Below are 13,759 nucleotides of genomic sequence, written 5' to 3'. Positions count from 1 at the left end.
ATTTTGATGTTAAACTCGCTGTGTTTAAAAAAAATTTAAAAATTTAAAAAAAGTACAATTTAGTGCTGTCTTCTTTGTGTGATGTATTAAGAGGCCTTTACAAATACTGACGGGTTTTCGCCACTGAACATGCATGCAGCATAATTCAGAGAGTTTGGTCCTCTTAAAATGGTTCCATGAAATGGCAAATGGGTGCATTCAATGAAGCAGATATATGTTGCAAGAGAAAGCACAAGTAGTCACTGCAGGTCAAGATTGAAGATTAAGTGCATCAAACATCTGGCTAGATTCATTTAAAAAAGTCATAAATTTAATTGGAGAAAGTGAGGCTGTTAAAAATTTGAAGAACAATACTTCGAGATGGCTGATGATGCAATAAAAATTTTCATTTCAGTGACATTGGGATATTTTACAATCTAATTTTCTTTCATTAAAAAGGGAAATATGTGACAGAGGCAAATTGAGCAAAGAAAAATTGACTGTACTGTTGTGTATAATATTGATGGAAATAAAGAGATGCCATCGTTGGTAATTGCAAAGTGTAAACTGGGCTGCTGTAAGAACACAACCTTACACTCAAGCTTTAGTAGCAGTACCTGCAGAACTTTTTGGTGGATTACTTAATAGTTTAGAGGTCAAGACTGGAGCAGAGACAGAAAGATCATTCTTATTGATGCATCTAAGGCAACTTCTTTTATAAAAAATGTTAATGTCGTGTATACTGCTATCAGAACTGCATAAGTCACTTGCACCTCTAGGCCTGGGCATAATGAAATGTGTGAAAGGAAAATACAAAGTTACTGTTGCGCAGGGCTGAATTTCGTTCCCGCGAGACCAATGTGGTAATGAAACTGAACATTTTATAGGCTAAACACTGTGCTATGACTCGACAAACAGCAGTGAGTTGTTTTGCAACTTCTGGCTTTGTTACACGAGTACTTGCATTTTTGACAAATTTCTGTAAAGAAGAATGGAAAGTAATTACAGATGTTTTTGGAAGTGAGACATTTCATAACTTACCTTTCACACACTAGTTGAGTGTAAGTGAAATGTGACACACTCTTGTGAATAAATTAGTATAAAGTAAATATCTACAGGTGCTGTCAGTGAGGATGATGATAAATATGAAAAGGAAGCTTCACATGGTTTTCTGTGGTGTTGAAGGGACGAGATGCCATAAGGAGCTATTTTTCATTAGTTCAGACAGTTCTTGCAGCATCAATCGGCTGGAGTGACAACACGTGTCACTTCATTTTATTGAAAGGAAGAAACAAACTAATGTTGTTGTTTTTGTTTTTCATAGACCAAAATATGTTATTTAAGAAGTTTTCTTTACCTTCCTTTATCATGTTTACCCTGTATCATTTGTCAAATAATATAACACTTGAATAAAAACTGTGTTGACTTCGTTTTGAATACGCTGTGTAAATCACAAGACAAAATGGTGATTTTACATTCAGCATAAAAGTAAAAAGACCTTTTGAATTAACGATAAGCTACACTTTAATTTCCAGCACACTATAGCTTGTGTCTAATGAATATTTGTAATGTTTAAAAAGTTTGAAATTACATTGTGTGCACCCTTATAGTGTAAGTAAGGTAAATAACTATTTACGGATAACACCATTCCAGGAAAAAATATTTAAGCCGCAAGACATTAGTCAAAGGAGCTTCACTGTAATCTGTACTGTTTGTGAAAAATTATTTGAATCAGTAACACACGTACGGAGATATTTATGTTTTGTTGTCATCTGACAGTGTGATATGGTGGAGTTACAACTTTAAGGCGGAGAGGCCATAAATATATAAAACTATTCCCTGCTGTTTCGTCTTCGAGTGCAGCAGATAGCTTCAGAGCTAAGCCAACAGTAGCTGCCAGTTTCTCTCGGAAGATGTCTTCTGCAGTCTGAAACAAAATGTCTGGGAATAATTTTATATATCAACTACAACCTTTCAGCCCAGAAATTTTAAGTTGAGTCAACACTGGGTGTGAAAGTTTACATAGTGTGATATTGTGTCTAATGTCTTTGAAATCCAAGAACGTGGAATCTATAAGTTTGCGTGTCTGTATGATTAATTCCTAGAACTGTTAATAAAGTGAATTATGGTAGCAGAACTTATCCAAAATTCCTTATAAAAGTGTTCACCACATTGCAAGTGAAACTAAAGAACAAATATGCTAATCCCCATAATAAGACACTGGAAAAATGGTGTTTAGAAGAATTCTATTGGCACCTGGTAAAATTGTTGTTTTATTGATGTACTGCCAGTTTCACAACCTGTGTATCAAGAAAACAATTATTTTACCAGCTGTCAGTGGAATTCTTCTTAACATCATGCTTTTCAACAGCTGTGGATGCCCAGAATATAAAATACTTGGTCTATATAAATAGTTCATTATAAATATCTAATTGTTCGGTCATTATAAATAACAGATTGTTAATCTCAATATGATATGTATTATTAGAGTTGATAAAGAATGGTAGCTGAACTACATTCAGTGAAACACAAATACTTGTAAACTTTGAATAATTCTTATTAATCATTTGTGGGAAATACATTGTTCCCAGATGTACTTGTACATCAGAATTTTTTGTGGAAAACTTATTGTGGTTGCCTATGATCAGCAGAGTCTTGGGAGTAATAGCATTTTCCCTTTGAATTTTTTCATTATGTGGTCATGTGTTTTGGTGTGATTTTGTTGCAATTTATAAGCAGTATTCAATAATTAACATTAGAAGGCTAGCGGAACATCTGTAATAGTTATTTCTTCTGATAATCAACAAAGATAAGGTCATCTGTTAATAATATGTAAAAAATGCATTTCTTTGAATAGTGTGCTGTGAGTTCTGGAATGGCAGCAGCTGGAAATATTAAAATTACAATGTTGCTGTAATGAAAATTCTGCATGAATGTTACAGAGGTAATGTAAAGTGATGTTACACGTGACGTTGATACGTAACAGAGTGCCAGCATCTTTAATATAGCGGTTGAGAGAACGTGCGATGAGATTGAAGAAAGTAGTTCAAACTCAAAGGAGTAGTACTAGTTATTTAGATGTGATTTTTGAAAGGTGTTGAAATTGCTTCTGAAATCTGCTGTGTTAAGCAATACTTCTCTTTAAAACTTACTGGACTGAGTGAAATATTTGATCATCTTGATTAATAGTAACTGTAACTTTCATTCCAGATTCCTGTTGATCCTTTAGTGAAGACAGTTGCAACCTATGTAAAGGGACTGCCATCAGTTGAGAACTTGGATACAATTGCAGCTCAGATTTTTGGTTCAACTACAGATCCTAGAGTTTCTAGATTCAAACAAAGTGTGCAGTACTATTTAAATGGAACAAAAGATGGGTTCTTAAGATACAGAACACAGGCAGCCCGTATGTATACTTAATCATGATAAAAATTAGCACTTTATGTTTCGTGTAAGTCTTAAATTACCATTTCAGTACTCATACATATTCTTTCTGGCAGTGCACAACCTTTAATGAGATCTTCCCATGTAACAGTTTATGGCACATCTTGAACTTTTTTAAATTTGTGACGACATCACCACCAATATGCAGTACCACTTCTGCATCTATTTATTTTATGCTGTGTATCCATCAATTTTGTGCGAAATTGGCGTGAAGAGCATATCATTAGTAAAAACCAAATAAGAGATGATTGTAAAGTAGTTGGAATAGTCATAATTGATAACAGCTCTAGAACCTTGTCCCCTAATAGTGCTTGTTGTTGTAGTTCCATCTAAGAATGCTGATTTTATCTCCCGAAGCTTAACTGTGTCCTAAACATGAAGGTAACTTGTGCATTTGCTTTGGGAGCTGCAGCCAGTGCTAGAGGTTCTTCGTTGCAGATCTTGATTGGTGTCTTTTTTTTCCACCAATGATGATTGAGAGGTTAGGTGAACAATATGTGCCCTCAGTGCTGTTACTACTAATAAATCAAACAATGGAAAGTCCAGGATGGAATAACAACAGTATGGAAAGAATAGATTGCTACTCAGCACGTAGAGGAGGTGCTGAGTTGCAGGTGGGCACAATGAAAAAGAATACTATAATCTGTTCATTGTAAGAATAAACCTGATGTAAACAAACACAATGATTGGTCAGAAGCCGTTGCATACGTACACCGGTGGTGTTATACTCTTGGAGGTAGGTCCTACTTACGTATCAGGTATATTATCACTAAGTTACGTTAAATGAAACTTTAAGATATTCAAATGTATTAACAGCCATCAACGTTTTTTGTAATCACGCTTCAGCTACATAGTTTTTATTTCAAAAATCGTGTACAGTCACAGCCTCTGCAGCACTGTGCTCTGATTGTCGTGCTGTTAATTTGCAGTATAAAAATCGTTGAGGCTGCTTTCTGTTCCATAGTGAAACACGTGTGTGGAACACAGTTAAAAAGTGTCAAGAAATACTATTCTTAATGTTTTTCATAAATTTACGGAGATAATCGGCTTTGAAGTTTCCCCAGTGTTGTCTATACTGCAGTTGAGACACATATGCACATTGATCTTGTAGCGCAGTCGGTAGCGTAATTGAATGATATATACAGGGTGTATACGCCTCGGGACAACCGGGAGATCCGGGAAAAACCCGGGAATTTTGTCATCTGGAAGAAAACCGGGAAAAACCCAGGAATTTTGTAGAATTCCGGGAATTTTTCATTGTTTTAGTTTTCAGTTAAATTTTTTGAATTTTGACTGGTAAGAACCGATACCCTAACAAAGGATATTACTGTATCCCGCTACTGCAGAATAATACTTCAACAATAAAACATAAATGAGAGAAAAAATACGAAACTAACTTAAATTGCAAAGGAAGTGCGCCAAATACGATGACGACACACAGTGCTCGTGCAAGTGTCTGCCAACAGCAAAATGTGTCAAAGGCTTTAAGAAGACTATGAAATGCTTCATAACAACAAACTGCCTCCGATGAGTGTGAAGTCACAACTGTTTACATTGGATTCGTTTTAGAGTTATGAGCGGGCTCGTGCACATGCGCAGTTGAGTCGTGTTTGAGTTGTAGATTCTCTCGCTTCTGGCTACAGGAATGTGGCTGTTGGCTGTGCAAGCAGTCGCAGTAAGCATCTAGATGCTACTGGCAAAAGGGGGCGCCAAATTCATATTCTTGAGGAAAAGAACTTGTTTCACAAATCGCCCAGCATCCAGCGCACGTTTATCTATCGATTATTCACATGATTTTGAAACGCTTCCCTGTTGGTTTTTGAACACATTTTAAGTTGATTTCTGAATGAATCATAAGTTGATTTTTTAATGTGTGATGTCTGTCAGGAGAATCCTCGTCGCATCTAGAAATGAACTTTCAGCAGACAAAAGGGGATGGCTCTATACGAGCTGAATGAAGTAAAGCCGAACGGATGAATGCCCATTGCTGTCTGATTGTGTGGTTGATTGGGTTTGTGGATGATCAGTGTTGTTATAATTACTAACAAAATGTATAGATTCAGACTACCAGAATGGAAATAAACGACTGACAGGAATAACAGGTGTGAAAGATCATGTATTATCTTCTTGGTGTATCCAAGAATATGAAATTTTGACAGAAAATTTTTGGCCTGATCGCTATACTAGTAAGGACCAGTTGCACAGCCCCGGCTAGCAGCCGCTTAAGTTCTATTTTGGAAGTAACGCAGATAACGTGTTGTACGAACACGTAATAGCGCCTAACCGGAAAATAATCGCAGGATAACTAAACCTGTGATTCTGGCAGGGTCAGTGAGGTTAATCGGCGAACAAATTTTGACAATGGCAGGAATAGCTACAGAATTGGTGATGACAAGATTGTTTGTTAGAATGAGGAAGGAGAAGAAACGGGGACATCACACAAATTATGGAAGAATAAGACTATTCCAAATTTATATAAAAATTTTGTAATACTAGTTTTCGATCTCATGCTTGAGAAACTGATGCGTATGAATGAAATGTGAAATTATTTCCTAACATAAAGCTTTTTGCTTGTAGTAGGCCTAATAGGCATTTATTTATTTATTTCATGTTCCGTAGATCCAATAAATGAGTCAATCACAAGGATATGGAATGTGTCAAATTGTACAGGTTTCAATTTAAACTTACAATAAATACAAGGGCAATTCAATGCCAAATTGTACATAGCTTAAGTAAGACATACTATAAATACAGTAATAGATACAATATCAGCTAGATAACATAACAACCATTTAACAGAACAAGGAGCTTCAAATAAAGGTTAAAGATAAGAGCACAAAGTTAAATCAGATATTAGGCCTACAAGAGTAAATACAGGTGCAGCCAATTTGTTGCTACAAAAAGTGTGCTAATGCTCAAATGCACAATAAAATCAGTTGAACTACTTCTAGACACAATAAGTTTAGTGATGGTATACATTTTCTTTCAGATATTCATCCACAGTATAACAAGATTTCTCTGTCAGGTAATCTTTGAGAACTTGTTTAAATTTTGGCAGTTCTGTATGAACACATTTGACATGTAGTGGTAGAGCATTGAACAGCTTAGTGCTGAAGTAGTAAACTCCTTTTTATACCAGAGTGAGACGTTTCATTTCGAAATTTAGATTGTTTTTGTTTCCGGTGTTATAGCCGTGGAATTTACTGTTGTCTTGGTAGATAGAATAATTTTTGCACACTGAATAAATTACCCATAATGCAAATGTTGCTGAGCTAAGTTCTTTACATAGATGAAGAATGTGAACTGACCAATTACATTTGCTGTCTATGTAAGCACCCAGGAATTTTGTATCTTCAACTTTCTGTATTGGTTGATCTCTACATTTTATGTTAATTTCATCGAGATTACTTTGTGATCTATGGAACCTCATATAATGAGTTTTATCTGCATTGAGTGAGAGACCATTTGAGGAGAACCAATTTAAGATGTCATTAAAAACAGTATTTGTAGTTTGTTCAAGATCGTGATCAATCAAATCGTCAATTAGAATTGTGGTATCATCAGCAAACAGGGTAAATTTGCCATTTGTCTCAGAACAAAGAGGAAGATCATTAATAAAGATGAGGAAAAGCAGTGGGCCCAAAACGGAGCCTTGAGGCACTTCGCACGTTATCGTGCCCCATTCCGACGAGGCAGGGTCTCCAGAAGAGCCATTTAGCATTACAGTCTGCTTCCGATTCTGTAGACATGATTGTAGCCACAAGCCAACAGTACCACCTAAACCATAGTATTCTGCCTTTTTCAAAAGAATTTGGTGGTTTATACAGTCAAAGGCTTTCGTAAGATCACAAAAATACCCACTGGAGACATTTTTTTGTTAATGGCTTCCAAAACTTGGTTGCTGAAAGAGAATATTGCCTGTTCAGTACAAAGACTGGCACGAAAACCAAACTGATTTTTGCTTAAGATACTGCGGAAGTTGGGATGGTCTACAATCCTCCTGTGAATGAGTTTTTCAAGAATTTTCGAGAAGGTAGTTAATAGGGATATTGAGCGATAGTTTTTTACAATGCTTTTATCACCTTTTTTAAAGAGAGAAATCACTGCAGCCAACTTTAGTCTGTCAGGGACAATCCCTTCTTCTAGGGATGTATTGTATATGTTGCATGAAACGGGACTAACAAATTTATAACAGTGTTTCAGTATTTTACTAGAAATATTGTCCACCACCAGCAGAATTTTATTTTTTAATGATCTAATTACTCTTATGACTTCGCTTACAGTAACTGGAGGTAAAGATAACTGTGGGATTCTGTTGCTAATAGATTTCTGTAGGAGGGACAATGATTCTTCCATAGAACCATTACAGCCTGTCTTCTCTGCTGCTCTCAAAAAGTGGTTCTTAAATATTTCTGCAACTAACTCAGGTTTCTTTATGATACTGTCCCCTGTTTTAATCTCTACCTGAGACATGTTCCCTGTTGTCCTGCCAGTTTCCCTCTTTATTACATTCTATATAGTTTTAATTTTATTTTCTGAGCTTTCAATTTCTGATTTTATGCACATACTTTTAGATTTATTTATAACCTTCTTGAGAATGCTACAGTAAAGTTTGTAGTGTTGTCGTTTCTTTGGACCATTACAAGTCCTGAGAGAAACTGTATAACATCCTCTTTGTTCTACAAGATGTTATTATCCCTGTAGTGATCCAAGACTTCTTGGCATTGCCTATATGACTATTTCTAACCACTTTTTTGGGAAAAATGGGACTCAAATGCAGACATGAATTCATTTAAAATGAATTGTACTTTTTGTATACATCTGTTTTCCCTATAAACTGGGCTCCAATCTATCTCTTTTAGGCTGTCATCGAATTTTTTAAGGCCCTGTTCATTTATTATCCTAAAAGATTTCCAAGAATGCTCGGAACTGTTGCACACACTGATGTAATTGAGCCTAAGCAATTGACCACCATGATCAGAAAGGCCAAGGATTGGATGTATAGTGATCTCATTGCATTTAGCCTTATCTATAAATATATTATCTATCAGACTTTTACTGTTGACAGTAACCCTAGTTGGGAAATCTACTATTGCCATCAGATTATAAGACTCCATCAAATGTACTAAATCAGCTTTACTATTGCTCTCATTTAGGAAATCAACATTAAAGTCACCAGTAATTAACAAGTTCTTGGACTTTGAGCACAGTTTGGATAATAAAGAATCTAAGTGCTTAAGAAATACATTCAAATTCCCTGAGGGAGATCTATACAGTGCTAACACTACAGCCGTGAAGTCATTTACAGTAATCTCAACACCACATACTTCAATTTGTTGCTCTATACAATGGCTCTTTAAATCTAATACATTGTAAGATATGTTGTTTTTTACATAAATTACCGCTCCACCTTTTTCCATGATGGTTCTAGAGTAATGTGCTGCCTGACAGTAACCTTTCAATATCTTTCACATGATGTTCACTAAAACATAATACATCAGTATCTTTTTATTCCTTGTAGTTCCTCTAACAGAACAGTAATGTCATTTACTTTATTACCAAGTCCTCCCACATTTTGGTGAAAAATCGTCATTTCTTTGGAATTAGAGACAAATGTAAACTTTCGCCCAAAAAATTATCTGTAGCTACAGACACAGTACGTTCATATTGGCACTTCATGAATTATATTCTGTCTTGTTATAAAAATGGCCATTTGTGTCAAAACAGTCTTGTTTTATTTGGTGCGTGTTACAAAATTGCTGCAATATCAGAAAGGCCTATTTTGTTTGTACCTAGCAGGCAGTGACAAAATAGATGTAATCAGTTTGAGAAAACCACACCGATCTTGGTGTTATTTGTGTTAACAGCTTTTTCAGTATTAGATAATGACGTTTAGATTTTTCATGTAGCAAAACGTTTTGACGAACTTTGATGAGTTAATAGATTCTTTCACAGAAAGGAAAGCACGCCATGTAAAGCTGTAGCAAGATTAGAGAGAGAAGCTAAGGATTGAAGAAATGTGTAATTTCTTGCTTCTCTTGTCTTTATTGGTTTCATGTATCCTATATTTAATTTTATATCACACAAAACAGCAAGGTTATTAGCTAATAGGCAATAAAGAGTGCAAATTTTCTTTAGAGTTCTTGTTCTCCCGATTACAAATAATCCCATCTGCTATTAATTGCGAGATTTTTTTTTTTTTTTAAGAGGGGGCAGGCTGTCAAACCGGCCAACTGGAAGCAGGAGAGGAACTACAGGACATTGCAGTTACCACTGTCCTGAATATAGTTTGATGGCATCAATTACAAAATATACACGTTTCAATTCCACAGAGCGAAATACAGTGACGTGCGGTACAAGAATGCTTTATGAAGAGGTGTGGCAGTGCACTTTGCCACACTTAAGACCAAATAATATGCCCTCATTTCCTCGAACACATGTGTTTTATGTTTCTGACTTTTCAGAAAGATATGCGCTACAAGATGAACATATTTTTGAAAATGCGATTTTTTTTTTTTAAGTATTGACCCCATTCGCAATTATCTTAGATCCGGGGCTGATCCACAGAGCAGTCTGAGTTATAGTGGGTAGTCTCCACGTGACCCATGTTTACATTTAATGATACTTCCGACACTATCTACTAGGTCATTTATATATATTGTGAAAAGCAATGGTCCCATAAAACTGCCCTGTGGCACGCCAGAGGTTACTTTAACGTCTGTAGATGTCTCTCCATTGATAACAACATGCTGTGTTCTGTTCGCTAAAAACTCTTCAATCCAGCCACACAGCTGGTCTGATATTCCATAGGCTCTTACTTTGTTTATCAGGCGACAATGCGGGAAATGTATCGAACGCCTTCCGGAAGTCAGGGAAAATAGCATCTACCTGGGAGCCTGTATCTAATATTTTCTGGGTCTCAAGAACAAATAAAGTGAGTTGGGTCTCACACGATCGCTGTTTCCAGAGTCCATGTTGATTCCTACAGAGTAGATTCTGGGCTTCCAAAAATGACATGATATGCGAGCAAAAAACATGTTTTAAAATTCTACAACAGATCGATGTCGGAGATATAGGTCTATAGTTTTGCGCATCTGCTCGACGACCCTTCTTGAAGACTGGGGCTACCTGTGCTCTTTTCCAATCATTTGGAACCTTCCATTCCTCTAAGAGACTTGCGGTACACAGCTGTTAGAAGGGGGGCAAGTTCTTTCGCGTACTCTGTGTAGAATCGAATTGGTATCCCGTCAGGTCCAGTGGACTTTCCTCTGTTGAGTGATTTCAGTTGCTTTTCTATTCCTTGGACACTTATTTTGGTGTCAGCCATTTTTTCGTTTGTGCGAGGATTTAGAGAAGGAACTGCAGTGCGGTCTTCCTCTGTGAAACAGCTTTGGAAAAGGTGTTTAGTATTCCAGCTTTACGCGTCTCATCCTCTGTTTCAATGCCATCATCATCCTGGAGTGTCTGGATATGCTGTTTCGAGCCACTTACTGATTTAATGTAAGACCAGAACTTCCTAGGATTTTCTGTCAAGTTGGTATGTAGAATTTTACTTTCGAATTCACTGAACGCTTCACGCATAGCCCCCCTTAGGCTAACTTTGACGTCGTTTACCTTCTGTTTGTCTGAGAGGTTTTGGCTGCGTTTACACTTGGAGTGAAGCTCTCTTTGCTTTCCGCAGTAGGTTCCTAACTTTGTTGTTGAACCACGGTGGGTTTTTCCCGTCCCTCACAGTTTTACTCGGCACGTGTCTGTCTAAAACGCAATTTTACGATTGCCTTGAACTTTTTTCCATAAACACTCAACATTGTCAGTGTCGGAACAGAAATTTTCGTTTTTGATCTGTTAGGTTGTCTGAAATCTGCCTTCTATTACTCTTGCTAAACAGATAAACCTTCCTCCCTTTTTTATATTCCTATTAACTTCCATATTCAGGGATGCTGCAACGGCCTTATGATCACTGATTCCCTGTTCTGCACTTACAGAGTTGAAAAGTTCGGGTTTGTTTGTTATCAGTAGGTCAAAGATGTTATCTCCACGAGTCGGTTCTCTGTTTAATTGCTCGAGGTAATTTTCGGATAGTGCACTCAGTATAATGTCACTCGATGCTCTGTCCCTACCACCCGTCCTAAACATCTGAGTGTCCCAGTCTATATCTGGTAAATTGAAATCTCCATCTAAGACTATAACATGCTGAGAAAATTTATGTGAAATGTATTCCAAATTTTCTCTCAGTTGTTCTGCCACTAATGCTGCTGAGTCGGGAGGTCGGTAAAAGGAGCCAACTATTAACCTAGCTCGGTTGTGGAGTGTAACCTCCACCCATAATAATTCACAGGAACTATCCACTTCTACTTCACTACAGGATAAACTACTACTAACAGCGACAAACACGCCACCACCGGTTGCATGCAATCTATCCTTTCTGAACACTGTCTGTGCCTTTGTAAAAATTTCGGCAGAATTTATCTCTGGCTTCAGCCAGCTTTCTGTACCTATAACGATTTCAGCTTCGGTGCTTTCTATCAGCGCTTGACGTTCCGGTACTTTACCAATGCAGCTTCGACAGTTTACAATTACAATACCGGTTGCTGCTTGGCCCCTGCATGTCCTGACTTTGCCCCGCATCCTTTATATGTGAAAACTTTGTTTTTATTGTAGCAACACTATGTATATTAATTTAAACTGTTAGCTTACCCTGTTTGTGTGTTCATGCTACTTAACAGTGATGTTGCTGTTGGCTGACTAAATCACGTGTCCTATGCTCTGAATATCCGCTGCCATCGGCTGGCGAGATCACGTGACATGAGCTATGACTGGCTTACAAACGCGCATCACAATCCCGATTTCAATTATTCGGAAAGTGACATGCGGTATTTGGTGGAATTCCAATGTATTCTTTCGTAATACAAAAATATGCAGTGTACATGTTGCTGCACGTCAAAGAGATTTTCAAAACGTGTTATTTTCCCTGAGTTTCGTTTTCTAAAGTGCCGGGAAATTCTACGCCCGTGTATAAAACCATAACCATTCAAAGGATTGATAAGGGAAAATATACTGTCATTTAACATGGAAAATGCGTGTTTTTACCCGGAGAAAGTGTGTTTTTAACCGGGAAATCCGGGAAAAAATCTTGGAATTTTTTTTTCCTTGTCCACGTATACACACCGTATATAATACCGTTATTTGTGCATTGGTTCAAATCTCCCCAACATTATATTTATTTCTCCTTCAATTTGAAATACCTACATCTCGTAATAATAAAACTCATCTTTTTTTTTTTTTTTTTTTTTTTTTTTTTTTTTTTTTTTTTTTTTTTTTTTTTTTAAAAAAAATTAGAGTAATGCACGTCCTTCTTGTTTCTAATCACATATTGGATGCGAAATTCCTGTTTCCATTTCAAATACAAATTCTTAATTATCGATGTTTTATGAAACACTGCTCATAAAAGTTATTTAAATTAGTAAAACATAACAATTTAATTTTTAAGGCAAAAATGAAAAACCAGATCCTCTTTATTTGGACTATGTCCATAGTTTTATACCGCAGAGATAGATAAGTATCGTAGAAACATGAAAAACATAACAATTTTTAAGGCAAAAATGAAAAACCAGATCCTCTTTATTTGGACTATGTCCATAGTTTTATACCACAGAGGTAGATAAGTATTGTAGAAACATGAAAAACAATCATTTCCACAACATCAAGCACATCATATATATGCTGCATATTTACATTTGCTACAGTACCATTACAATATGAACCCAACAGAACTGATCTGGAGCCGAGTTGCGGGATTTGGCCCAAAAAGTAACAAGACTGTTAAGCTGTCAGATGTACTGGAACTAACACATGCAGCTTTTTCACACGTCACTTCCGAACGCTGGTGGGATATAGAACGGCTCGTCATAAAAGAAGAAGAGAAAATGCTGCGCCTGATTGGCTTAATAGGTTCTGTTGTTGATGGGCATGTTATCAACGTAGCGGGTGACACTTCCAGAACTGAAATGTATTTCTCAGATTCGGATAAGGAAGGACCTAAGAGATTACCAGATGACTGACTGTAAATAATACTTTCAGTGGCTTCAATATTTAACTATACCGTAAAATCCTTCAATAATCTCTTACGTTACACACAGCTTATGCAGAAAAATTATGCTGTGGCTATGTCAGGAATTTTCATCGTTCTTGTTTTTAATTACAATAATACGTTACCTAAAAACGATAACTTGTTGCGGTTTTCATCTAGTCATCTAAAGAGCGTATTGTGGGAGTTTTGCGGTGTATTATTTTATTCTGCTTAAAAACTAAATGACATTCGAAGCTGTATTGCTCC

At 36.6% G+C, this 13,759-nt stretch overlaps 1 protein-coding gene across 1 annotated transcript in view; it reads left to right on the top strand.

The window, feature by feature from the left end:
* The window catches only part of LOC124721619 (constitutive coactivator of PPAR-gamma-like protein 1 homolog), a gene marked incomplete in the record, with an annotated part of 229,198 nt that overhangs the window by 53,471 nt on the left and 161,968 nt on the right, over window positions 1-13,759 (top strand). The window contains 1 exon segment of the mRNA XM_047246678.1: window positions 3,190-3,385. Coding sequence (XP_047102634.1) covers window positions 3,190-3,385 — 196 coding nt within the window.

This window comes from Schistocerca piceifrons, chromosome X (genome assembly GCF_021461385.2).
Source record: "Schistocerca piceifrons isolate TAMUIC-IGC-003096 chromosome X, iqSchPice1.1, whole genome shotgun sequence".
Taxonomy (NCBI): Eukaryota; Metazoa; Arthropoda; class Insecta; order Orthoptera; family Acrididae; genus Schistocerca; species Schistocerca piceifrons.
Note: the sequence above shows the minus strand (reverse complement) of the source record. Positions and strands in the feature narration are given on the sequence as shown.